General features: G+C 45.6%; 3 protein-coding genes and 2 non-coding genes across 5 annotated transcripts in view; 2 read left to right on the forward strand and 3 right to left on the reverse strand.

Annotated features, from left to right (window-relative positions):
• The window catches only part of LOC125947814 (uncharacterized), a 115656-nt gene extending 104149 nt beyond the window's left edge, over positions 1–11507 (forward strand). Inside the window, exon 2 of the mRNA XM_049673233.1 lies at positions 11090–11507. Coding sequence (XP_049529190.1) covers positions 11110–11433 — 324 coding nt within the window. The 5' untranslated portion in view covers positions 11090–11109 and the 3' untranslated portion in view covers positions 11434–11507. The remainder of the gene's footprint in view (positions 1–11089) is intronic.
• The window catches only part of LOC119461573 (NADP-dependent malic enzyme-like), a 162220-nt gene that overhangs the window by 116054 nt on the left and 20528 nt on the right, over positions 1–25638 (reverse strand).
• On the reverse strand, positions 9957–10028 carry Trnag-ucc (transfer RNA glycine (anticodon UCC)). Its single transcript has one exon. It is a non-coding gene; the product is annotated as a tRNA-Gly (tRNA).
• On the reverse strand, positions 10500–10571 carry Trnag-ucc (transfer RNA glycine (anticodon UCC)). Its single transcript has one exon. It is a non-coding gene; the product is annotated as a tRNA-Gly (tRNA).
• Positions 13901–25638, forward strand: part of LOC119461575 (smad nuclear-interacting protein 1) — a 28794-nt gene continuing 17056 nt past the window's right edge. The window contains exons 1-3 of the mRNA XM_037722931.2: positions 13901–14076; positions 15978–16141; positions 18154–18259. Coding sequence (XP_037578859.1) covers positions 13981–14076; positions 15978–16141; positions 18154–18259 — 366 coding nt within the window. The 5' untranslated portion in view covers positions 13901–13980. The remainder of the gene's footprint in view (positions 14077–15977; positions 16142–18153; positions 18260–25638) is intronic.

The following is a 25638-nucleotide window of genomic DNA, read 5'->3' on the forward strand; positions in this document are numbered from 1 at the left end:
GATTGTATTCTAAATGTTTACTGATGTTCAAGATACAAAAATACGCTGAGATTAGTGACTACAACACAAAATTTTGTGGCGCCGGCAGAGGTGCTGTGTATGAGGCGCAGTGTACAGCTGCGACCATAAAATGCACAGGCGCGGAACTCACTGCAAGAAAGCTTCGCGCGCCGCATATGTTTCCGTGTTTTCGATATACGCGTTACGCCAACTGCTGCATGCACAAGGAAACCGCGCGCGTCATTCAGTTGCGGCGTGCGACGAACATCCGGCATCAAATTATTGTTTGTAAACCATATGTCAAGGATATGACGTTCACACGTGCGTTCATACAGGCGTTTTGCGCGGCGTTGTGGGGAAACCGGTTGCTGGGCACTCATTCGTTGATAACGAACAGTTACGAAGAGGCAGTAAGCTAGAAGCGGGATCCACCCACGTCACCACCTAGGAGTTGTCATTCATTCATTCATTCATTCATTCATTCATTCATTCATTCATTCATTCATTCATTCATTCATTCATTCATTCATTCGTTCATTTTGTCCTATGATTACTCGGACGATCTCGAACCCTGTAATGCCCAAACCCAGTTCTAGATGAAGGGAAATTAGAACGAGTTGTTCGCCTTTATTTCTGGCCATGGACAGTAGAAATGTACAAAGATAAAAAATGAAATGCTATTTAGGTTATAACCTAAATAGTTCACTAATTAATTGATCAGTAATTGGTTTGCTAAACTGTCAACAACCTAAAACTCTCTCCAGAGTGTAGAAAAGGTTCCCTAGCCTAAATCAGAATTCTGATGTATGAAACTCAGCGTAGCATATGTGATACGCTGGGCGTTACAGGGTATACAAATGCATTTCCAGCGTGATTAACACTGCCGCGTATCTGTCGGCGAAAAAATCTGACAGCTGCCCTGGCAGTGTTATTGTAGAAGGTTAGGTGTATTTGTAAGCTATTAGAAGCAACGGTCGGCTCAGTACAACGCGAGACGGCTTTGTTTTAACATCTAGCGCACTATATTCCGCTTTCGATATAACTAATCTGTCAAATTAAGAATGTCAGGCTTACATGTAAAGCATATGTAAAACCATGACGCCTATGGATAGCAGGAGAAAACGAAGGTTTCCTCGCGAACATGTAGAGCAGTTAACTTTTCTGGAAGGACCGCGGATATATGTGTAACGAAAAAGTGCGGCACATTCTTATCACATTTCTGCGATAAACTGGACCGATCGACACATGATGACGTAGTTGACGCGCAAAGAGGCGCTTAGGCGGAGCAACAATACCGCCCAAGTCTGCCAGGCTAATCGCTCCTGTAGCAACATCATCACCGCCACCATTAAACAGAGAGCTCGGACGATCCCGTCTCATATATTAACAACGCATAGAGTCATCGCAACATTGCGTCAGTTTCGCAAGTGTCGAAAGCGCATCTTTCCGTTGAACAAGAACAGTAGGCAACTTAACCTCTGTGAACTAAAACCTCTGAGATTAAAACCTCTGCGATTACTGTGGTGAACCGAGATTTCCCAATGCTTTCATTCCACTGAGAGAGGATAAATCACTAGATAAATCACAAATACTTCATGCGCGTGGTTTCTCGATCGATCTCTCTTCGCTCCATACTCCAACCGGGCTCTGGAAGCTTCTAGGCGAAGCTTACTATAAAATGAGGGCAGACATGAGTGAAGCATAGCCAATACAGGCTGACAGTGAGAACAGCTCGAAACGAAGCAAAGCTCACGGTGTTCGAAGTGGAGGCGACTGATGCAACAACAGCCGGCAGCAATCGGACGGCAGCCCTCACACGTAGCAGACGATGCCGGTGTGGAGCAGACGACGCACCTTCGCTTCGCACCGGAATCGAAACAACGTAGGCTTAGCTAAGCGGTACGCAAATTCGCTTTGCACATCACGTAGAACAAGGTTATTCTTCGTCTCCCCCACCGGCGGACAAATGCAGAGGCGACGATGGTCCAACGAGCAAACAGGCAAGAAACAGCGGTCTGCCGCTTTCCTTACGACGCGCGACGGCGCGCTCGGCAGACCACGTGGTATACGCGGACGTCGATCGCACTTCCTTTCTTTATTTCTTCTCTCCTCCTCTTTGTTACTCCAGCGTCCTCGTCGCCATTTACGTTTCTCTTTTTCTTTGTGCCACTGTTACGGCAGGCGCTACACACGTCTCAATGACGTCACAAAACTATTATGAGAAGAAGGAAAGCGAAAAGAGTAAATAAAATGAAACAAAGGAAGAGAGACGGGCGATATCGCGCCATGCAGGAAAGACCCACCTTTAGGAGGCGCTCCCGCCGTGGGCTACAGGAAGGGGGGAGATAGGGGCGAGGGGGACGTCGAAAAAAAAAAGAAAAGCAAGAGAGAAAAGAAAGGAATCCCAGCGGCGTGACCATACGCGGCCGTGAACACGCGTAGTGCGAGTGAACGTGGCGATTATCGTGTTGCGACGGCCCGGAAATCTCCGGCACAAATCGGGCCCGGCCTTCGCAGAAGCGCGAAAGCGTGCATATTATATATAGTACAGATAGCGAGAAGAAAGCGTTTTGAAATGAACGAGCCACTTGAGAAACCGAGTTCATATCTCTCCAGCGGGATATATCACCGTCTTTTTCGCTTACTGCGCGCATTTGTGTGCGTATATAGGGGATCAGCCGGGGCGTTCATGCCCTATCTGTATATAGTCCAGTGCAGGAGAAAGGGGTGAGAAAATACGAGATATCTCTATACGTTGGAGCGTTACGCCGGAAACCTCCCAGTGGATGGAAGCGTCGATTGCTGAATCGAAAATTATATGCACAAAAAGGAAAACTGGACTTTAGCGATTCCCGGGCTCCGTACTCCTTTTACTGCGACATGGCTCTCGCCGAAGACAATGTGATATTCTCGCGAACACCTCCCTCTGGCGATGCACACAACGTCGTCCGCTATGTAATGTATACTACCTGGTGTGTGGCCAAAGTACCGGAAAACATTTCAGAATGCGTGACGTCATACTAACGTGCATTTCGAAATCCGCGACGTCATACTAGCGAGTTTTAGAATAGGGGCCCCAAAAGTTTGGGGCCCCAAAGAGCTTTGCGGGTGTTAGCGTTGGGGCATGCAAGAGCGATGAGTTGACGCAAAACTTTTGGGGCTGCTTTTGGGGCTCCCGCTAAATCGGCGAAATAGCGTGCCCGACGCAAAACCCAAACGCAGTTAGCGTCTCGCGCATGCGCAGTGGTGTCGACGCTATTTCTTTGGGGCCCCAAAACGTTTGGGGCCCCTATTCTAAAACTCTCTACTAACGTGCCGGTGGTCGGACTTCGGCGCGGCATACAATAAACGAAAGTTTGGTCCTCATTTTTTCCACATGGTAATGAACCTGCTACCGCGAAATTAAGGAAAATAGGATTTCTCTAAGAATACGAGCTTAAACTGTTTTAGTCTTTAGTGTTCGCTATAGTGTCCCAGTGCAGCTTTCGCGATCGCGGCGCCCAATGGAGTCGTTGGGACTTCACAGCTATATCATGTCATTTTCGAGCAATTGGGTTTCTTCTGTGCTGGAAAAACGCAAAAGCTGTCAGGTTTTATTTGTTGTTTACTTTTAAAGGCAGTTCCTTGTTCTTTTTTTTTTAATTTTTGTCGATAAGCAATTATAGCAATGGCGCGGCATCGGGAATCTCAAATCTATGACGTATACGCGGGAGTCTGGTGTGGAAATTTCCAAGTTGAGTCGCCACCTACCTCCTACACTTGTGTGCCTTCTCAGTATAGACAGGGTGAGCGCATGAATCCGGAGCAAACAAGCGCAACGTCTTATCAAAACAAAGCTCAAGTTAGCGCCGTGACTTAATGGCTAAAAAATACATTCGATAACGAGCAAACTATTTTTCCCCGGAAAGTCTTCTAAAAAACGTCCTCTCTTACAGGGTGAACATGCACCTCATATTTTTTTTTTTTTTCGTCGCATGAATCGTATATCGCATTTCGACCGTTCGAGTGGATCATCTGAAGAGGCAGTCACACGATGAGTCACGATGTCAAGGTACCTAAATAGACAGATTCACTAATTAACCGTTTGATTATTCGCATTAAGAAGCACATTTCAATTGCGAAGTTGAAGCCAAGCAGAAGTGAAGTAATGTCTGCTTAACAAAAATCCTAGGGCTAGCGCCACTTAATTACGAGCCTTCCGTCCGCAAAAATCAGCTAAAAAGTGCGTTGCTAATAAACTTTCTTTCTTTTATTTTATTTTGATATTCCGCTAACGCGGAACAGAAACTATAGAAGCTTCCAAGCTGAACTTTCGCCCCTATTATCATACACCCCTGTATTTTTTCTTTTTTTATTGGTTCTAAGAATACATCTTTTTAATCGCCTGGCAGAGATAGCGCAATTCGGTCTCTTCATGTAGCTTACCTGAACAGGCGGACGTAAATTGCGAGAAAAATCTTAACGCCCAGGTAGCCAATTAAAAAGATTCACCAATCAACTTTGTTTTATGATTCACTTTAGGGTGCATTGTCACAATGCCAAATTGAAACCAAACAGTCGTGAAGTCAAGTTTGCTCAGCTGAAATCGCAAGACTATAGCACCGTTTACGATCGAGATAGCAAGCCTTAATGTGCATGGGCTGCGAAATAGATTGCCGTTTAAGTTAACGGTTTACTAAAAGCGTGCGACCCGCCGTGGAATTGCTTAGTGGCTATATCGTGTTGGGCTGCTAAGCACGAGGTCGCGGGATCGAATCACGGCCAGTGGCGGCCACATTTAGATGGGGGCGAAATGCGAAAACACCCGTGTACTTAGATTTAGATGCACGTTAAGGAACCCCAGGTGTCACAAATTATTCCAGAGTCCCCCACCACGTTGTGCCTCATAATCAGATCGTGGTTTTGGCACGTAAAACCCCATAATTTTAAAAGCATGCGTCAGGCGGTTTGGGATGATCTGCACTGGGGAAGTGAAAATAGGGGAGTGAAAGTGTAGTTATATTAACGATAATGAAGAGGAGAAAACGGGGGGATCTTAACCGTAACGCCAACGCATTTTCTTAGCAGATTTCGGGTGCTTTCCCTAGGATTTATGCTAAGCAGACACGGGTTTCACTATTGCTAGCCTTCAATTCTGCAACTGGAACTCCTGCCCGAATGCAAATAATGAAAAAAAAAGAAGTTAGCGGGTGATTCTTTTTAATTGATCGCCTGGACATCGAGATTTGTCGCGCAAGTAAGGTCTGCTACGGTTTTCAGGTTATTCGCCTAAACAGGCCGAATCGCGCCACAGTGGCACACGCGATTTTCAATAAAAATAAATGTTTGAACTAAGACACACACAGACACGGTATGTTTAAATAATTAACAAATTGCTTTAATCATGCGTGATGTTTGCCGCTCGCGTTCGAGAAGAACGATGCACCAACAAGCTTAATTTGCAACCCTTCTGCAAGAAGATGCTGGTGATGATTCTCGTTCATGGCGCCTCCCCACCAAAGGGGATAGGTAAGGTATCGGGCGGCAAGAGGCAGCTTAAGAGAAATTCTTATCTTAATAGTCGAAACGAAAAAAAAGGAAAGATTTGGAAAACAAGAATAGCACGCGAGTGAGCAGTCAGTCGAACTGAAACAAAATTATGAAAGAGTTATAGTATAACGAAGGAAACCGCAATAATAAAGAATTTGGAGAAACTGAAATAAATAGTACCCAGAGAAGGAGTAAAGCTAAAAAAAAATGAAGGAGAAGAATAGACATAACTGCTGCTAGGTTCAGGAGACGGGCAGTCATGCAATTCTCTTGGAACCTATACCATTAACAAATTTAACTACTTAGCGACGCCTCCTATTTCCTTGGAACAGACACTCATGCCGTAATAAAAAAAGTTGAAGTCCTCTTTACCAAATTCCGGTGTCGAATTCCTGCATTAAACTATTATCTGCATCGACCTGGTCTGGCGACCTCCTCCTTGTGCTCATACTGTGGTGGAGACGAAACAATAGAACACTTCTTCCTGTCATGCCACCGTTTTTCCTAATTAAGAAAAACACACTTCAGAAGGAAAACTTCACAGTGCTGGACTGAATATTACGATTCCCGTTATTCTATCTCTGGGAGCCTCTTATCTGGGACATTGTCATAAGGATGTTGGTGCAGCTGTTGTGGGGTATATATAATTGAATCAGGATGATTTCCTTGCTAAATTCTGAAATTTTATCTGACTTCATTCCTTTAGCCATTCAAAATTTCTCAATAGTGATTCTTTTTAGAGTCGGATAATCTTTTTCTTAAATCACCCGATTCTTGGCCAATCCCCCTTGAGCCACTCTCAAAGGCAAGCAAGCAAGCAAGCCCGGAGAAGCACTTGTGATGTCTGTTTTAAGTCGTCCTTGTTTGTCACGCTACACTAATGTCAAGGCGACAACAACTACATGGCCCCTTTGTGGTTGAGGTTAAGGTATACGAATATTTGAAATTTTGACTACGAGTCGAATGGTCTTTGCTATTCGATTTCTGTTCGATTCGATAATTCTATATTTGAAGCTGTCGAATATTCGTTTCGGTTCGAATACGAGGGATAACAACTGGAGTACACACCACACCACGTATAGCAAATGGCGACGGTTACGAATGATTCTACTGCATGGGTGCCACAGTTGTTGCTTATATAGAGGCATTCCTTTATTAGCAAAGACTCGGAGTAGCTAACTCCTGCTCAAACATTTTCAGTTATTCAATAAGGATGACTCGCGTTGAAGCAGTTTGCAAAATTGTTTCAATTAAAGCAATGCAAAGAGTTATTTTTTAGTCAGTCTCGGCAATGTTTGTATTCTTTTAACACAATGTGCGCTTCTGTAGTATTACACTTTGCTTCTTCAACATAGGGTGACGTATGGCTATTGTGTTTCACTTCTGTCATTGTCGATGTACACCAGATGAGACTTGACTGGAGTCAAGCTGTGAACGGCACAACAGTTATCAAATAAACATGATGATGATGAGCCTTGAAGATATGGCATGTACCCACGACTGGGAATGGGCCAAGAATCGGAGGGTTTGAAGCCACTAACATCTTTAGTAAGAACGAGTGGTTAACTGGAAAAGTTTGAAAATCTTGGAAGAAATGATTGATTATTAGAGAATTCGCACCTGATGAATAGATGATTGCATTCGAAGAAATTATATAGGGTTCGAACCCTATTTTATTCTTTAAATGCAATCATAAATCATTTAAATGTATATTATATTGTAATTTAGAATTACAATATAAAGATTGTAAGGGAAAACTGGGATCACCATGGTAACCGTTTTGTAGCTTGAATCTGATCAAACGCGGCGTCAAACACGTGGCTGAAACATGTAGTGATGAAGACCCAAGGGAGAGGAGGATCAAAGCACGGACGCCACGTAACCTTCACCACTTCACTTCAACATGAGAAAATATTCGTTATTCTATTCGATATTCGAGGGTCCTCTTGCTCGAATATTCTTATTCGATTCAATTATAAAATCCCGCTATTCGAACACCCCTATATACGCCAAGAAAATTAACAGCAGGAGCTTCCGACAATGAAAACAGCCGTACCCATTTTTTCACGTGCTAATCTCGCATTCCGTGAGTCAATTCAGTTGTAGAAAGCTGAAACGCATTTGCACTGACGTTATTTGCAGCCATTAAATTCGATCAGTCAGAAAATTAATGGCGGTTTTTCATAGGTTCACGATTAAATTCCTCTATCCCCCATATTTTTTTTTTTTTTTTTTCTATCCTCTAACTTCATACCAGAAATGTCACGCACCTCCTTGACCAATACATGGCCTCCGAGACCGAGCGGCACGCACTGTGCGCGTCGCTCGGACCTCTGAGGCCATGACCAGTGCCCAGTTGTGGGCAGGAGTCAAAGCTTAAGAAGAAGAAGAATCACCGACGGGGCTCCGCAGACTTGAGTCTCACGCATATCGCCGGGACCCCTTACACCGGGAGAAAAGTGCATCTACGAGCAGGTGAGCGCGAGGAGATGCCAGGGAGAGAGTCTGCACCGAGGCAGACACTGTCTGTGGAACCTATAGTATACCGCAACGTATTGGTCTATAGGTTCGTCGCGAGGCACCTCTGGCTACACCATGCAGTGCAGCAGCCGAGTTTTGTATTCGGCTTGTCTTGCTCAGAGAGTGCGACGGAGAATGGACGTGGTTATTTAACGCCAATATTTCATTTCACCAATTACATCTGGCAGTGAAGCTAAAGCAGTCTTCACTGGTTGGAACCTTACGGAAGCTGAAGGAAACGGCGCTAAGGAAACCGTACCATGACAAGAGAAGACAAACACGGCGCTGATTAAGCAATATTTATCGCTACATCGCAGTGAAATCATTTACCTGTCCAGCACGGGACATCGCAACCTTGATATATCTTATGTCCTTGTTTGCTTGCTCCCTTCTGCCGATCGTAATTATATATTAGCATGGTTACGTAATGAAAAGCGGTTGTTATAGGCAGCGCCCGTGGTTGTCTCCCTTAGTTCGCGGTCCCGTCTTTTAGCTCTGTTTCCTTCAGGGCCGGTATTTTGTAACGATGCGTTGTTTTATTCTTTAAATTCTTGGTCGTTTTTTTTTTTTTCTTTAAATGCAAATATCATCCACCGCTCACGGCCGGCTGATCCCGTTGATAACGTGTGCGGACCGTCGCTCTGACCACTCACCAAGCGCGATAAGCGCGAAAAGGCATTAGCATCGGAAAGGCATCGGTACAAAATACCGGCCCAGGTTACCTATATATAGGCTATTGATCGCGTCAGCCCCTTAGAAAGAAATGCTCCAATGTCCGCTTCTTATTGTCCCCCGCGAGGCAACGACTGGATGGAAATTAGCGTTGCTCAGTGGGCGGTCCATCCTACTTTCCTTGGAACACCCAGTTGATTCTCGTTACTGATTAGCTAAAGCGAGTCATATAGCATTTGGCGCACAGCATCAAGTTGGTGAGACGGAGTCCTGTCTGCCCTCCCTGTAATATCCTTCTAATTACCCGCGAGACCCCGGTTTCCCATATCAGGGTCTTGCCAAGAAGATTGGCCATTTATGTACGTTGCCGCCTTCACGCGTGTCAAAACATCAGAAGGCTGAAATGTGACCACCAACGACCGCGCGAAATCAGGAGATTAAAGGGATACTAAAGAGAAAGTCAGTTTAGATGAACATGGTATTATATTTTTTAATATTTTTTTGTTCAAGGTAAGAGGTTGATTAGAAGAGAAACTGCATGGAGGCCAAACATGCATTTTACAAATCTCACACCGGAACCTCAGCGCCGGTACGTCAGCGTGACGTCATGTGTTTCAGTGTTTTTTTTTTTCTTTTTTTTCTCTGTTTTGTTCCCTCTCCTCTCTGTTCAAATGGCACCAAAATTTATTCGTTTACATATCCGCGTGACAGTTTGCTAGGCTTTCTTTATCTCCAAGAAAAAAAAAATCTATACATTGTTGCTAAAATAATATTGGATTTCAAGGGTTCTTATACGCGCCAAAACCACGATCTGATCATGAGGCATGCCGTAGTAGGGAATCCGGATTAATTGACCACCTGGGGTTATTTAACTGCCTATACAGCTGTTGCGGATAAATTTAACGGGGAAGTGAGAGAGGAAAGGGAAGGGACGCGTTTGTTCTCTGATGTTCGTCTCCGTTACAAAAGTGCTAACTAGTAGAAACATAGAACCATAACCAACTTTGATAGTAGAAGCAGATCACGCGTACTCCTTTTGAGCCGGAAAGAAAGGCGTGGGAAGTTCTTCGTGTTCTCCAGCTGGCGTATAGTAAAACCTTCAATCAGTATACGACGTGCAATTAACAGTACGGCTTCCGCTGCTAGTCCTAATCGTGAAATTCCTGGCAGCCGGCAAAGCGCCAAACACGCAAAATTAAAAAAAAAAATGTCAGATGACGAAAAAAAAAAAAACTTGCGTCGGCCGGGAATCGAACCCGGGTCAACTGCTTGGAAGGCAGCTATGCTAACCACTATACCACCGACGCCTCCGGCTCGAACATTTTCCTGACACCAGCAGGAGACAGCTACAGCATCCATATGGCTGCATTTGGGTCACTTACGACCCACAAGTGTACGCTCTTGCAAGAAGTTTTCATATATGCGCCTTGATCTGACGTAAAGCCGCATGAATGGCTTCAGACAATAATTATATGCGAGACAATTATATTTATGCTGGATAAAGAAAAATAACAGCGTATCTAAAGAATAAATGATGAACGTATCAATCTCACTGTTCAATGCCCACTTTCGCCACAGGCGTTCTGCGCAGAGACCAGTATTCTTGCCCCGTGGCAGCAGATATGTGTGACGTACGCGAGGTTGTCGAAGCGGCGTCCATCATTGTTCTATAAGTATTGTACCGTGTAAGGTCCCAGTTACCAGTATAATGGCTACGGCAGCCATAAGTCGCAAACAAGCAATAAAAAAAAGTATGTGAAAAAAAAATAAAAAATACATGCGTCGGCCGGGAATCGAACCCGGGTCAACTGCTTGGAAGGCAGCTATGCTAACCACTATACCACCGACGCTGACAGCAACTTCGGGCATTTCTGTCCAAGGTCATTAATCTCAGTCAGATCTGCTTTCATTGTGCGATCGCTTTCGTACGAAGGCACGCTTATTATGAATTGCAACATTTAGTCAATATACTTCCTGTAGTCATGCCACTAGTTAGTCAGAGAGCCATCCTTGCAAGCCATCCGCGCTGGGGAAAGGTTTCAGCGCGAAATTACAAAAATAAAGGGAAATGTTTGCCTTTCGAGTGATTTTGTCGCCAAAGGAACGGCAACGGAGTTCTGAAAGCCTACCTCACCAGTCTACGCTAATACCAGTGTCACACAGCGTACTTTCGATCGCTATCAAACCCGATCGGAATCGAATTGCTTCGGCCACGATTGGCTCTCTTGTGCAAGCTGTCGGAGGAAGCTAATCGCGGTCGAGAATTTCGATCCGGATCGGGATTTGATCGCGATCGAAAGTGCGCCGTGTGACACCGGTATAATATAATATCGCGCGGAGGCAAAAAATGAGCTCGTGAATCGCGCAGGATCGTGTGTGGCGCTGCCCATGCCTACGGACTGCGGCGGCGACCAGCAGACCGGCGGAGGCCAGCAGGTGGGACGGCGGCAGCCGCGGCTGCGGGCCCTCCGCGAGCGGCTGGTGTCGTGCAAGCCCGTGCAGCGGTTCCTCGACTGGTACGGACAGTTCTGGGGCGACGACGACGAAGAGGAGCGCCGGCTGCACGAGGCGGACGCCGACGACGGATTCGTCAACTGGTTCTGCCTGCCTTTCTTCGTGACGCGCAGGCCTCGCGGCGCCAAGAACGTGGAGGCCGCCCTCGGAGGAGGACCCGACGCCGTGCTGCGATCCTTCGCGGCGGCCGCCAAATAAAATAAAAAAGCACCAATGACCTCCGCGAGAAAGTCGTCGGCCGCTTGCAATGAGGCGGAATAAACTACTGGACCCCCGCCGCCCCGTAAGGTTTCTGCATAAGAAAAATATGTATCAATGAGAGAGACAGAAGAAAAGGGAAAGGCAGGGAGGTTATAACCAGATGGGGAGATCCGGTTTGCTACCCTACGGTGGAGAGAGAGAGGGGGTCAAACTGAGAAATAAAGCCGCTATGCACATAAAACATGCAGAGGGACCTGTCGCGAGTATTCAACGTCCGTCATATGAAGCCAGAAGTGACAATGATAAGGAAAGCGTTAAATTTGCGGAGGGGTTCATTCGGCCTCCGAAGGTTGTGGAATGGCAAGACGAACGAACGAAAGCGCTTAGCTCGAAGCGGCGCAGCCTGTGGCTTGCGCGTATCAAGCGAGCTGATCTCAAGGGCGATCTCCTAAACATTCGAGTGTGCGGCGCCCACTTCGTAACAGCTAAGCCTGCGCAATATTACATAATGCGCACTTAACGCTGCACTAGAATCACATTTGTTTGCATTTGTAGGAAGACCGTCCAAGCTCTGTGAAGAAACGAACCCGGACTGGGCGCCAACGCTTTTGCTAGGCTACAAAGCATATAATAAAGGCACTGCGCGCTACGAGCGTGCTGCAAGGCGATGGTTTAAACGAACGACTCCCGAGGTCGACGCGGTGACCGCTGCACCGGCAAGAGCTTTTGGAGTCGGCGCAACGCCACCCGAAAACCGCTACGATCGACGACGGTGACGACGACCGCACATACACAGACAGCCCGTTGAAAACTGTTGAAATCAAAACATACATGTAAACAATGCAGAAATATCGATCCAAATAAAGCATGGAAAGTACGCACATCATTCTCCCAGCCACAAAACACTCGCGCAAGCTGCATATCCTGTTTGAAAATTTTCAGACCCTAGCACATAAACTCCGCTTTTGCGTGATTGTTAAATGGACAGTATCAGTTCGTTTCTTCTCTGCACCAAGCTCCAATCTTGCGTGTCTCCTGCACGCACCACTGACTAACCAGGGAATGCCTCTGAATGTTATAAACAAAATTCGGCATGGAAAACGGGGGCTGCAGCCTACATCTCCTAGTAGGAGCACCTTTTCTCCTTGCAGCCGCTTCCAGTGTTTTCACCCAACCGCTTGTGAAGTAGTTGTGGGATTCAAGCGATTTATAAGCCTTCATTTCCTCCAGTGTCACGAAGCTTGAAGAGAAAACTAGGCAGTTTACAATGCATCCGTGCGAGACCTCGGGGAAAGCGCTAACGTCCATCGTCGTATCCGCACTAAGTCGCAACGCGTACGGGTCCACATCGTCGCACAGTTTCACTTTTTCTTGATATCGTGCACGCGCCGAACCGATCAGTCCTGCGTGAAATGCCTCGTTAAACGCAGGCCTACTGTAAACGGGTGACATTTCTCGCGAGGAGCGGGAAAAGAGAACTTTGCCGTGAGTGTGAGCCCAACACACAACCTACTCATTTATTAATACTAATTACTACTACTACTACTACTACTACTACTACTACTACTACTACTAATAATAATAATAATAATAATAATAATAATAATAATAATAATAAGATGACAGTATAGTAGTAGTGATAGGACACTTTAACTGCGCTTTACTTTGCCTCATATATAATTATTTCTGGGGTTTAACGTGCCAAAACCAGTTCTGATTATGAGGCACGCCGTAGTGGAGGGCTCCGGATTAATTTTGACCACCTGGGGTTCTTTAACGTGCACTACAACGCAAGCACACGGGCGTTTTTGCATTTCGCCTCCATCGAAATGCTACCGCCGCGGCCGGGATTCGATCCCGCGATCTCTTGTATGTTAAGTTCATTATATGTTTGTTATACTAAACATATATGGCCCTTCGGTTTTCCTTGTTCTCGCTCGCTGCAGCCTGTCAAGCTTTTGAAGCCTCTTTATTTCTGGTAGATATTACGTCATCTAGACAAAAAAAAAAAAAAAAAAAGCCGGGGAGCTTACGACGTTAAAATACAAAATGAACTGTTTTGTTAAGCACGTGTGACTAATTTGTGCTCGGCACTTTCTCCGATAGCTCGGTGGTCGCTGGTTAATGCATATACATGTACGTACTTGCTGCAAGTGAAAAAAAAAAAAAAAAAAAAAAAAAAAAAAACGAATAGTGAAACTGCGTATTCTTAGCAGCTACTGCTGGGCGGGAACGCGCAACTAGTAGATACAGGAACGAACAGGTGCGGCTGGGTGATAACGAGTGGTACTACAAATATATATATATATATATATATATATATATATATATATATATATATATAAAAGTATAAAGAAAAGTATACGCAGCATCAAGGAAGCGAAAGTGCACTGCACTGGTGATTCCAAAAAAGGTCTGTTTCGGTTTCGCTTTGGCATTTCCGAACGATATGCGTCGCTCGCGTCGCTCCAGGAAAACGTTCAAGATGGCCGACGCCAGGATGTTTTCGATGTTGTGAGTCCCGTTGCAGCGCTTTTCGTCGCAATGAGTGAACCGAAGGAGAAACGGAGAAAAGAGGACACGAGACGCAAGAGAAGTTCTAGATCTCCTAGCCCGGAGCACAGATCAAAATACACCAAGGTAACGGCGAGGATGGTCATCGAAGTCGAGATGTAGGCTCCGGCATCATCGCGTTTCTTCCCGTGCCTGTGGCCACAAAAATCGGTGCTGCGCGACGTTTTCGCCCTTCATCGGTCGCGTCTTCTGGTCAGCGTATGAAGTGGAGCTCTTGGTTGACGCCTGACACACCTTACGTTTTTTTTTTTTTGGTGCTCGTGTTAGCGCCGGCGTAGCACGATCTAACAAGGTCGCATGCTCGTAAATGATGTTGCTTCGGAAGACTGCCGTTTTTTTTTTTTTCTTTTTTTTTCCATTTCTAAATAGCGTCAAGTACAGGCCGCTAGCCTGCCCGTGACACCGCCTTGAACTAAATTTTCGTCCTGTGCGACTGAACATCGGAACGTAAATGCAAATCACTAAACGTCTCTCCAAGCCAAGCGAAGAGCTCGGCACTCAAGCAAACGAATGCATCTTTGTTTAATCCCGTGTTGACAGGAGAAAGCGTAATTCACTGCCGCTGCTCGTGACTGAGGATGAAGGCGCTATGTTGTAAATCGCGCAGCTTTGAAAGAGCAGATCTGGCAGTGAAGCGCACTGGCCGTGGAAGTTGGTTTACTTGTACTTGGAACACCGCGTGAATTGTCGGCTCATAAAGCGAAACATTTAACGGCAGGTGCCCTTTTAGACACTCATTAATCACTACGGTCTTGTAACGAAGAGTTCCTGTTAGTTGTCGTTGTTCAACAGAATATAGAACCGAACTTGTGTGTTCAGCTGAAAGCACACAAGCCAGAATGCCGAGGAACTTCACTAAGTGGTTAAAAGAGAGAGGGAGAAAAAGAGAAAGAAAAAAAAAGAACGAGAAACCTTTCCCTTTCCTCAAGAACCACTTGCTTACTACAAAGAAAAACGTTTTGTGCACCATGCGCTGATGCGCAGGCAATACTACAAAAAAAAAAAAAAAAAGAAACCTGCATGAAATATATGGTGCTACTGCTTCCTGTGGTATGCTTGTGCCTCACACATGAGCATTAATTTCACCAAATAACATGTTGTTATCTGTCTCTGTGTTCTCTATAACATGTCTGCATTCATCAAGCGCTGGGATGCACCGAACAGTTATAACGAATGTCAGCTTTTTGTGTTGGGCTTCTGCTTGAATTCTTAAACTCCAGGCAGTATAGTGCAAAAATTAATGCTCGAGAAGCTTTGGTGAGAATTCGTGCCCTACCTTTACATGTGTGGAGGCAATACTTGTACAGGTTGCTCAGAAATTTTCAGCTTTGTCTCGGCAACTTAACTGACTGCCAAGTATGAACTGATGTTGTCCATATCATATTTCCCGATAATAAACTCGTGCTGCTCTACACCGGTAAAATTACTTTTTTTACTGAATTTATTGAATTACAGTCTGCTGTAATTAATGAGCACTGCAGTTGTGGAAACAGACTGATTGTAGTTCACAAGCGGAGCTTGTTCTGTTACAGCTGTTGTTGCCTGCTTTGAGGATAATCTGAACTACTGCCAGAGTTGGACTTGTTAATTTTGATATGCATTCATTATTGAAGTATGAAACATGCTTGCTTGTTTGTTGTCCATAGTGTCAGGCCATAAGCGCACTAAATGCACGGAAGCAAAAGAGGAGGTGTAACTGAATCAAAAGTGCAGGATATTGTGTAGAGGTACTGCTGTTCTGCTGTCACACCGAAGTACTACTTCGGTAACTCGTTATGAGCATTGTATTAGAGAAACCTCCTTAACTTTGGTCTGTGTACTCATTCTGCATCTCTCTTAGCTAGTGCGGTCTCTCATTCTTCTCGACACTTAACGCTGCCTTTGCAAATGCTGGAACGAACTGTAGCGGCAGTAGCATTTTTTTGGAATTTTCCTATGCTTACTTTCATGCTGCCCTACATGTGCAGGTTGAGAAAACTAGCAGCGGCCACAGAGAGAACCCTGAAAAGCACCGAGACAGGCACGAACGGCGCCGGAGAAGCACAAGCAGGGAGGATGACAACCAGCGGCAGAAACATGACGACGATGGCCGTCACAGGCCACCCCACTCCCGGGATAACCGTCGAGATCGGTGAGCCAAGTCGCATAAACAGACGCTACAGCCGGACAGCAGTCACTGTTTTGAAGCTGCAGTCTGCGGATCCTTTGTAGAAACTTCAAGATAACTTTCCTGCAGAGCACACTACTTTGCAGTTGCAGTATGAGTCGTCCTTGAGGCAAGAATCGGGTTTATCCTGATGTTTTCTGTTACGTGTTTCCACAATGCCAGACGCATTTCTCTCTAAACAAGATGCGTGGTCTCGCCAATGCTCATCAGGCAGAAAATGAAAGCTTAAACACATGCCAATAGCAAACACTAAATCCATCTATACTGCATGTCATACTTGGTAGGCAACACTGTGGAAGTTATCCAAGTAGTACTGTCATAGAAGTCTCACTCTGCCCATTTTGAAGTTCATTTGTTTTACCTGTGACGCTTTCTGTGGAATAACTACATCATATATTACAACTACAACTTACGAATGTAAAGTTATGTCAAAGCGCATGTTATCATAAAAACCGAAATATAATGCATGATAATATGAAAAGTAGTTTTAGGATCGCCAAAAAGTAAAAAAAAAAGTTTTTTTCAATGTATAATATGTATCATGAACATTTACTTCACTTTTGACAGCATTTCTTTGCTAAAGCTGCACTGCTTGCCCTTTCACCCTGAGTTTCCTCAGACAACAAATTGCCAGAGAGTTCCAATCAAAGGTACCCATCAGTGCTATGCAGAGTGTTTGATATTCAGCATTTCCTAAAGGCACGCACGACACATGTGCTGATGTAATGAGAAGCTAGCGCAACTAATAAAATGGGTAATCCAGTGCCTACTGGTCTTAGGCGCTCATCACAATGTTGTGATGCATTGTGATGCCACTTCTAGATGAAAGCGTGCCATTAACAAGGTTTTAAGCTACGAAACAAGAACAAAATTCAAGACATTGACCTAAAACATGCCTAAGTTGGTGACACTTCCTAAAGAGGTTGCAGCCAGGGTGACAGGGTGCTCTCGCCTCGCAAAAGGTGAATTGTATGAGTGCCTAATTAAAGAAATGCTAAAGAGACACTAAAGAGTAATACACTCATACTAGAACCTTTTCTGTGACAAAACAGCCCAAATATGAGAAATGCTTTGATGTCCGTGATGTGGTACTGTTGTACTGGTGCCGAGATTCGGGTCAGACTTCATAAAAGGGAAGCCATACATGTTTGCGTCTGTGCAGCGTAGGTGAAGACAAATACAACACAGTGTGTTATTCAAGCTTTTGCTGCATTGTTGTCGTCATTGTCTCCATGTGTGTTGTGTGCTAACGTGTATAACTTTCACCAACTTACTGAGCAACATGTACAGCTGCCCAAACCTTTAACTAGCATGCACGAGCGGCGACTTTCTGTGCGCCAGCATCCTTAAATTAGGAACAAACTTACAGATGACTATGCTATCTTCATGAGCTTTGTGAGCATTAGTTAATCTCGACCGCTTCGCAAGTTCGTTCCATCGTAACGCACTGGACAGCAGAAAAAAACGCATGTACATAAGCTAGCTAAAGATTTGGCCGGCTATACATAAAAGGGAAGTTTGGAATTAACTTCTTCCACTAGTGATCAACCTCCTTCTGTCAAATTAACTAATGTAGTTTTGGAAGAATGCCAGTTCTAAACTGGGTTAGTGTGGCTCTTGGATGTCCGTTTAAATGGTTGCTTGTCAAAGAAGCAAACCCTACTCTTATGCACAGGATCCTGCACTGTGAACGGTGCTCTAGCTGCTTTTGTATGTGTGACTGTGAAAGAAATATGACTAGGGAATTTGTTGAAAAGAAGGCCCTTTGAAGATGATTTTCTTGTTGGCTCATTGTTAAATATTTGACAACAGACTCGTGGTTTGCATGCTGCCCTGAATGACTCTCAGCATTCCTCCCAGTGTGATGAGTGTATTGTCACTGGCGCAGTTATCAGTATTTCTTGCGGGTGTAGTTGGTGAATTGTTTCACTGTTTATCACCGCAAGTGTGTAGGCATCATTGGTGGTGCTTTGCAGGGACAGTCCACCACGCAGAGACAAGCGACGACAGCGGCGGCGCTCTGGTGATGGGGAGAAGCATCAATGGGGCAAGAAGGAGCCCAAGGAGGAGCCAGAAGAGAAGGCACGTGTTTTTAATATTCTCATATCTATGATGGGTAACATACTGCACAGCATCACTGCATAGGCTTGACTTAGCTGTGTGGGTGTGCATCAGTGTAGGTCATTGTGCATCAACACAGCATGGAACGCAGTTTGGATGATGAAGAGGGCAAGACTGTGGGGGCATGGAAGAGGTATTCGAATGAGATATATGCAAGGTACTTTTTATTTTAGAAGCATTGATCATTATGTTTCAAAGCAAATTCGGTGCTCCGACACATGTTGCATTGCACTTAAGTTGGATATTGACCACGTCATCGCATGCCGCCACACAAAAACCATTCTAAAACTTCTTAACAGCTTTGCTGTAAAACATTTTGTTGTAAAAGATTTGTGAGGTGGTGCCCTTTAACACCATGCACATGTTCCACACTTCTCTTAGAAGGCTTTGCATATCCCCTTTAAAGGGATGCTAAGGAGGAATTTTAAATTGAGCTGTATAATATAGTAGGTTATGCTTCTGCAATAGCAAAGCAAGCACGATTACTGTGTGAGAAGGATTCGTAACCCAGAAAGGACACAAAAACAAAAGACGTGTGGCATTGCCACTCAAAAGTTCCCACACAGGTTGGCGCAGCCTCGTGGATTCTGATGGCATCTGCTATTGGTAAATAAGGACTACATTGCATTACAGTAAAATTTCGTTACTACAAACACCACGTTAACAAAATTTTCAGATTTACAAATTTTTTTAATCCCCCCCAAAGTGCCTATATCTTCAATGTAAAAAAAACTTTCACTACTACGAATTTCAGATTACCGAATTTTTCAGAATAATGTACTTAATTTAATCCCGTAATCACCAAGATGCTTCGTTATTAAGAAGTTCAATTGAAGTTTCGGTTCCAAATCCCTGAGGCTTACACCTATCATAATCATCTGCAGCAGCAGCCATGCGCTGGGGAACCCGTTTCAACGGGTACAGCCCCAGCAGCATCGGCATCAGCGTGAGCATGTTCGGACTCTCCTACTACGTCGTAGGCCTAGCGTCTCCACGTTGATAGCGATCGGCAGGAGCTGCATAGTTATCGGTGCTGTGATTGTGTTGTGCGTTCGCTTTTCTGAAAATGAGTCCTCCTAGCCCTCGCGTTGAAAAGAAGCCACGCCAGTTCTCGCTCAAAGAAAAACTACATTTTGATGCAGCTGAATGCTGGACGAAAGCAAGTCGACCTGTGCAGGGAGTGTGATATCCCACCGTCAACAATGGCAACGATGCTCAAGGATTGGGAAAAGATCATGAAATTGCATCGAGAGTCACAGCTGGCTCCCTCAAGAAACCGCTTGCAGCTTGGCAACTAAGAACGTCAACGACGTCGTCTTCACGTGGTTTAAGGATGCCAGATAAAACAATGTGTCCTTGTCAGGCCCAATTATTCAAGAGCAGGCGCTACAGTTCGCGGCCACCTTGGACATCTCCGGTTTCGATGCAAGTGCCAGATGGCTTTACCACATCCGGCAAAGGAATGGCATTGCGTGGCAGGTTGCTTGTGGCAAAGAAAAGGCAGCAGATGCCGCCAGTGCAGTTGCCTGGCAGAACGGGTGCTTTCATGAAATCATCGAGTCTTTCTTTCCAGATGACGTTTTCAATGGCAACGAAACGGCATTTTTTTTATCAGTTGATGCCTGATAAAACAATCAACTTCAAAGGTGACAGGTGCAAGGGCGGAAATAAATCGTGTCTCTGCGTATCGGTTCTGTTCTGCTGCAACTCCACGGGCCTGGAAAAACTGAAGCCGCTAGTTGTTGGCAAGTTTGCTAAGCCGCGCTGCTTGAAAATTGTCACAGTTTCGCCCTAAGGGCGAAGCAATGAATGCGATAGCAACACAGCAATGTCATACGAAGTAAGGTGAGCGGCTTTGGTAGCAATATGAATTGTAGTAAACATGAGCTGATTAAGTAAGTAGGTGTGCTGCGGTGTAAGTAGACCGACATGAAGAGAGACTCGATGACCACGAGATGGCGCGTGTGAAATGGTGGTGTTGGTGAGAAGCGCTTCCCGTGGGCAGCGCGTGCAAAGGGACACACCTGTAGCGCTGCACTGCCGATCTGGGCAGCATTGCATGTGTATCGTGCGTTGGAAAATGTGGCCCTACTATTACTAACTGAATGAACACGCGTGGTGTGAGCGCGCACAAACAAACATGAATAGATCACACCGAATGACTACAGACAACGACCGTCAAAACTCTGGCAGCAAGCGGATACGCCGCAGCGGCGAAGGTACGTGCGGTCTATCGCTTCAACGGAAACTGAGCGCCGAATGCACGGCGCATAAAGGTCAGAGCCGTGTGGAGATAAGAGACGGTGCGAGCGAGCACGGTTGTTGGCACAGTGGAAGTGCGCCCCCCCCCCCCCCCCCCCGCTCTCTCCGGCGCTGGCTTCCCGCTTCTTTGCTTGCGCGTGGGAGATTGAGTGCGTTCGCTCTCCGTGATAGCGCGCGTCCCCGCACGCTTCCGCTCGGGCATACGGCACACGGCGAAGATTTTATCTATAGGGAACCTCACGGCGACGGCAGAAATTCAGTTAAAGTGTCCATATAAGTGCTATCGCAATAAAACGTTTGTTGCCTTGCGACTACCGAGCCAACAAAAAAGCGTGGATGACACGAGAATCGTTCACTCAGTGGCTGCTGCAGCTCGACGACACAATGAAGATGAAAGCCAGAAAAATTCTTCTCATCGTTGACAATTGCTCGGCACATATCGTGAAAGTGCGATTATGTAATGTGCAACTTGAATTTATGCCCCCAAATTGTACTTCTTTGCTCCAACCTTTAGACCAGGGTATCATCAGATGTGTGAAGGCCGAATTTCGGAAGTGTCTTGTGCAGCGCCTCCTGATCAATATTCGACTGAAGCTGCCCACACAGGTCAACATCCATCAAGCTGCAGAAATGCTTACATGGTCGTGGTGGAACGTCAAGGCAAACACGATCAGCCACTGCTGGTGAAAGGCAGGCCTTTTAAAGGCTTCACCTATGCCACAACACTGCGAGGACACAGAGCAGCTCTACCCAGAACTGTGGAATGAGCTTACCGAAAAGGTCCCCGTAGACACCGTGGTGACCTTGTTGAGAGCGACGGCGCGGCGGCTACATCCACAGAGCTCACCAACGAAGACATTGTGAATAAAGTGCGTGAGCAAGAAGATTGTAGTAGTGACAAAGATGATGCCGACACTGGATCAGCACACGAAGAGGAAGAGACTGTTTCCAGCTCAGATGTTTTCGTTTTTCTAGAAAAGACATGATCATTCCTCGGGCGCTGTGAAGATGTCCCCGATGGTGTTCACAGGAAGGTCGAGGATGTGGAGGCGTTCGTCCTGCAGTGCTTGTTGTCTACTCGCCAGAAGAATATTACAGACTTCAAGCAATAAATTGTAGTCAAACTGTGCCCAGCGTTCTAGTTTATTATTTACGTACGAACATGCGCATCTGCTGCAAAGGTATGTAATTTTCATTGTTTTGTTTCATTGCTGGCATAAAAATATTGGTTTTTCAGTGCTACGATAATTCAAATTCCCGAATTAAATTCGGCGGTCCCGCGAAGTTCGTTGTAATGAGATTCTACTCTATAAGGGAACTTGTTTCTATAATAGAACCAGCTTGCTTCTATAACTTTCGTTGTGCCAAAATGACCTAAATAGGAGAAAGTACAGTATAACCTCGTTAATATGATCCTGATACGTACGATTTCCTGGCCCCAGTGTTTGCAATAATCAAGAGCACAAAACTTTACCCAATAGAGTTGCACTTCTTTTTACTTGTTCAAAGGTTCTAAGAAAACAATCTTTTGGCACCGAGATTCAGTACGTTGCCAAACTGCGATCGTATGATACGTTTTTCGGCCGCATCCCATGTAAACAAGAAAAGGCGCGAGGCACACACAGTGGAAAGCAGTAGCCACCCGCCACAGCAGCTTGCCTGCAATATACTTGCCCGCCCCCGTCTGACACGAAAACGCCTGTGCGCACTCATTTTCCTATTCTGGTACCAGCAAATCTTCTCCCGGGTTTTCGCATGCCACATTCACAGCTATCGCCGCCAACCCTACTGCGACAAGAATCTTCACCTATCTTTTTCACAGCAAGTGGGGCGTGGTGCTGTTGGAAGTGTACTGCAAGCTTTTAATAGGCGATAACCGAAACACGTCGCCAGTCCCTGCTGTAGGTGGCATGAAGTGAGCATCATGTTTCGATCTGGTGGCATCGTAAGCATCGTATTCCATTGTCACCCACCGGTTTGGTATCATGTCGGTTTCCCGTCGCTGTCTTAAAACGCTACACAATAGGAAAATTACAATGTGCGTCTTGTGTCGCTCAAGTCCCGCCAGCTCCACCTAGATCGGTGTTGTGTGCCTTAACGGTTAGCGCCAAGTGGGCATGTCGTAAATTCCCACCAAATCACCCCGCTCGAAGAAGCTACTGACCTAGGCTGAATTCGAGGAGCGCAAGCGTAAGCTTGTGTGTCGGCATCTCTTGCTGCAGTGATTTGCGCAATGCTTTGTATTATGTAGATGTCATCTACAGTTGAGTCTTTAAAATTTCTTAGTGACTTTAGATCGTACGTTTTCCCTCTTTGTTAATTTTTCTTTGCATATTTTTTAGAAAATGTGTAAACAATGTTTTCATCCATTTCATTTTATTTCCTAAAGACCCCCGTAGTAGAGGTATTACATAAGGGGTGGAAATACAACGTATACAGTGCAGACCGCTTATAACGTAAGTCGCCGGAGTCGTGAATATCTGCACTATAAGCGGTACCGCACTATAAAACAAAGCATGTAGACCAAGTAGCCACGCGTATCCGAAAATTGAAGCGTGTGACTGGGAGTTTTGCATCCGTTTAAATTTACGAACGTTGAAAGGTTAATGCCCAAGTACCCACGATCTCCGCATGAAGCAGACAAAGTAATAATTTTTTTTTAATGTCTCAGTTTCACCCGAAAGGCGAAATATCAGTTGCGATAGCAAATTAGTAGAGAGCTATAAGGAGTAGGGATAGAAGTTTTATCGGCTGCATAATCTTGACACATTCACTTACTAAATGAATTAACAAGCGTGGTGTCAACGCGCACAAGCAAACATAAATAGACTCGATGACCGCAGACAACCACTGTCAAAATGCGGGCATCAGGAAACGCGGCCGCCGCAGCGAGCAAAGGGTGGTGCGGTCTATCGCTTCAACGGAAACTGAGCGGCATAAGCACAGCGCATACAAAGGTCAGAGCCGTGTGGAGATCGCTTTCAAGATGCGGTGCGCGCGACAACACCGACAGCTGGCACAGGCGCGAACGCATTTGTTGGCAAAGTCGAAGCCCCCCTCCCGTGCTGCCTTCCCGCCTTTTTCGTGAGGGAGATTGTGTCGTCAGTTTCCCTTGCGTCTGGTTGCAAGATACGCATTTGGTGCCACAGCACAGCGTCGCCCACCTTCCCTCCCTCTCATACCCCCACGGCCTTTCGCGTGATGGAAGTCGCGTTTGCTCTCTGCTGTGCGTTCGCTCTCCGTGAAGGTGCGCGTCCCCCGCGTGCTTTTACTTGCACATACGGCGCACGGCGACGATTTTATCGCCCTTGGACTCATGCTCCACATCTCATGCTCCTCCTCCGCATCGCCCTCGTTGATCTCCGGTCCCATTGGTGGGTGCACCTTGTTGAGAAGCGTGTTCGTTACTGCACTTGTCGGCGAGATTTTCCCGCAGAAGCCCCATTATAACCAGTATTTCGTCTCACGCGGCTGCACTGTAAGCGGTATGCGTATACGTGGAGTGCTATTGGAAAATTAACGGGAGTTTGAAAAGACCGTACTATATCCGGTCCTACGGTACTATAAGCGGTTACATTATAAGTGGTCTATACTGTACAAACTCTACTGTACGTTGGGATTTTGTGCCTTCGCACCGATGTAATGGCACCGAGGTTTCAGCATGAAATTCAGTAAAGGCTAGTTTTCCCGTGTAGTATATCAGTTTCAGTTTCTTTTTGCCCTTACACGCCGCTAGTAGCATTGTTGTTGTGGCCGTGACTGTCTTCGTGGTTTTTCTGCGGCTTCTGCCGAAATACAACAGCCCCTTATTTTCCCCACTAGTAATTTCCCTGGACACGTTAGCCACTGTACTATAACTCTACATGAGTGCTTGGCTGTTTATGTGAAGCTTGTGGCACGCATGGTGCAGACTCTGGAATGCGGTGGCATCTGCGTACATAGTATTTTGGAGGCCTCGGCAGGCACTCTGCCTATGTAGATCATGCTGCACTGTAGTAAAATCGGAGTTGTTGGTGTGCAATGCCACACTCGTTCGCAGTGCAGCCTTCACTGCAGCAGTCATTCTCAATGTTCCTCCCACATTGACAACTCTTAGCTTTGTTCGAGCATGCTGTCGTCGCGATTGTCATGTTGTCTTCATGCTACCATCGCCGCCAGCATTGTGTCGGCATCATTGTATGCATCTGGGAAAGTTTACACAGGATTGCAGGAGTTTTGCACAGAGTTGGAGGCATAGTCGAGGCAGTACCTGCTGCCCCAGTAAACTTATTCACCGACAAAAGAAATTGCTAATGTCTTGTCATTTTTGTGTTCTTCGCTCAGAAAGGCTGGTTGAAAGTCTGTTTTAGGATGAACATGGTGGACAATGTTGCCTCATATGGTGTTACACATAGCTTATTAAACAGATTGATGGAATCTTCGGCAAATGTGAGATCATTGCATGGTTTGTCCGCTGCCCTTCTCAGTATGTTCAGTATGTACGCGTGGTTCCCACATCTCTTGAAAGCAGAACGGTGTCTCTGTCTTCTGCTGACCTTCTATTGTGTGCTGACCTGTTACTGAGCTTGCCCCAAATTCTTGTGGCATAGTATTTTAGCAGGAAATTACCTTCAAAACAGACAAAGCGAGTGCTGTGGTCTCTTTACACCTGTTCACTCATTACTTTCTTCATGGAAGTTAACAAGCTACGCATTGCCAGGAAAACTGACAGCATTGCCAAACTCAACTGTATTGTTGGTGCAGTAATACACTTGTTCTCCAGCCCCTGTTGCTTTGCTGCATGCATAGACAGAAAAACCTATCTGCAAGTTTTCTTGTTTGGCTCCTGTCAAGTTGTCGTTTCTGACATATTTTACTACTTGTCTCCCCAGTGTCATGTACCCAGTATATTGTGCAATAAACATTATTATTATTGTTATTATATGGTATCTATTACAATGCTGACAATGTCAAAGCGCGCTGAATGCGGCTGGTCTCACTGGCTGCGCTGTGACACTGAACTGTAGAGCGTCCACTTTTCACCAGCGCAACGTAATTGCATGAAGCACGTGCGATAAACTGAACTATATCCACACCTT

Source organism: Dermacentor silvarum, chromosome 8, assembly GCF_013339745.2.
Source record: "Dermacentor silvarum isolate Dsil-2018 chromosome 8, BIME_Dsil_1.4, whole genome shotgun sequence".
Lineage (NCBI taxonomy): Eukaryota > Metazoa > Arthropoda > Arachnida > Ixodida > Ixodidae > Dermacentor > Dermacentor silvarum.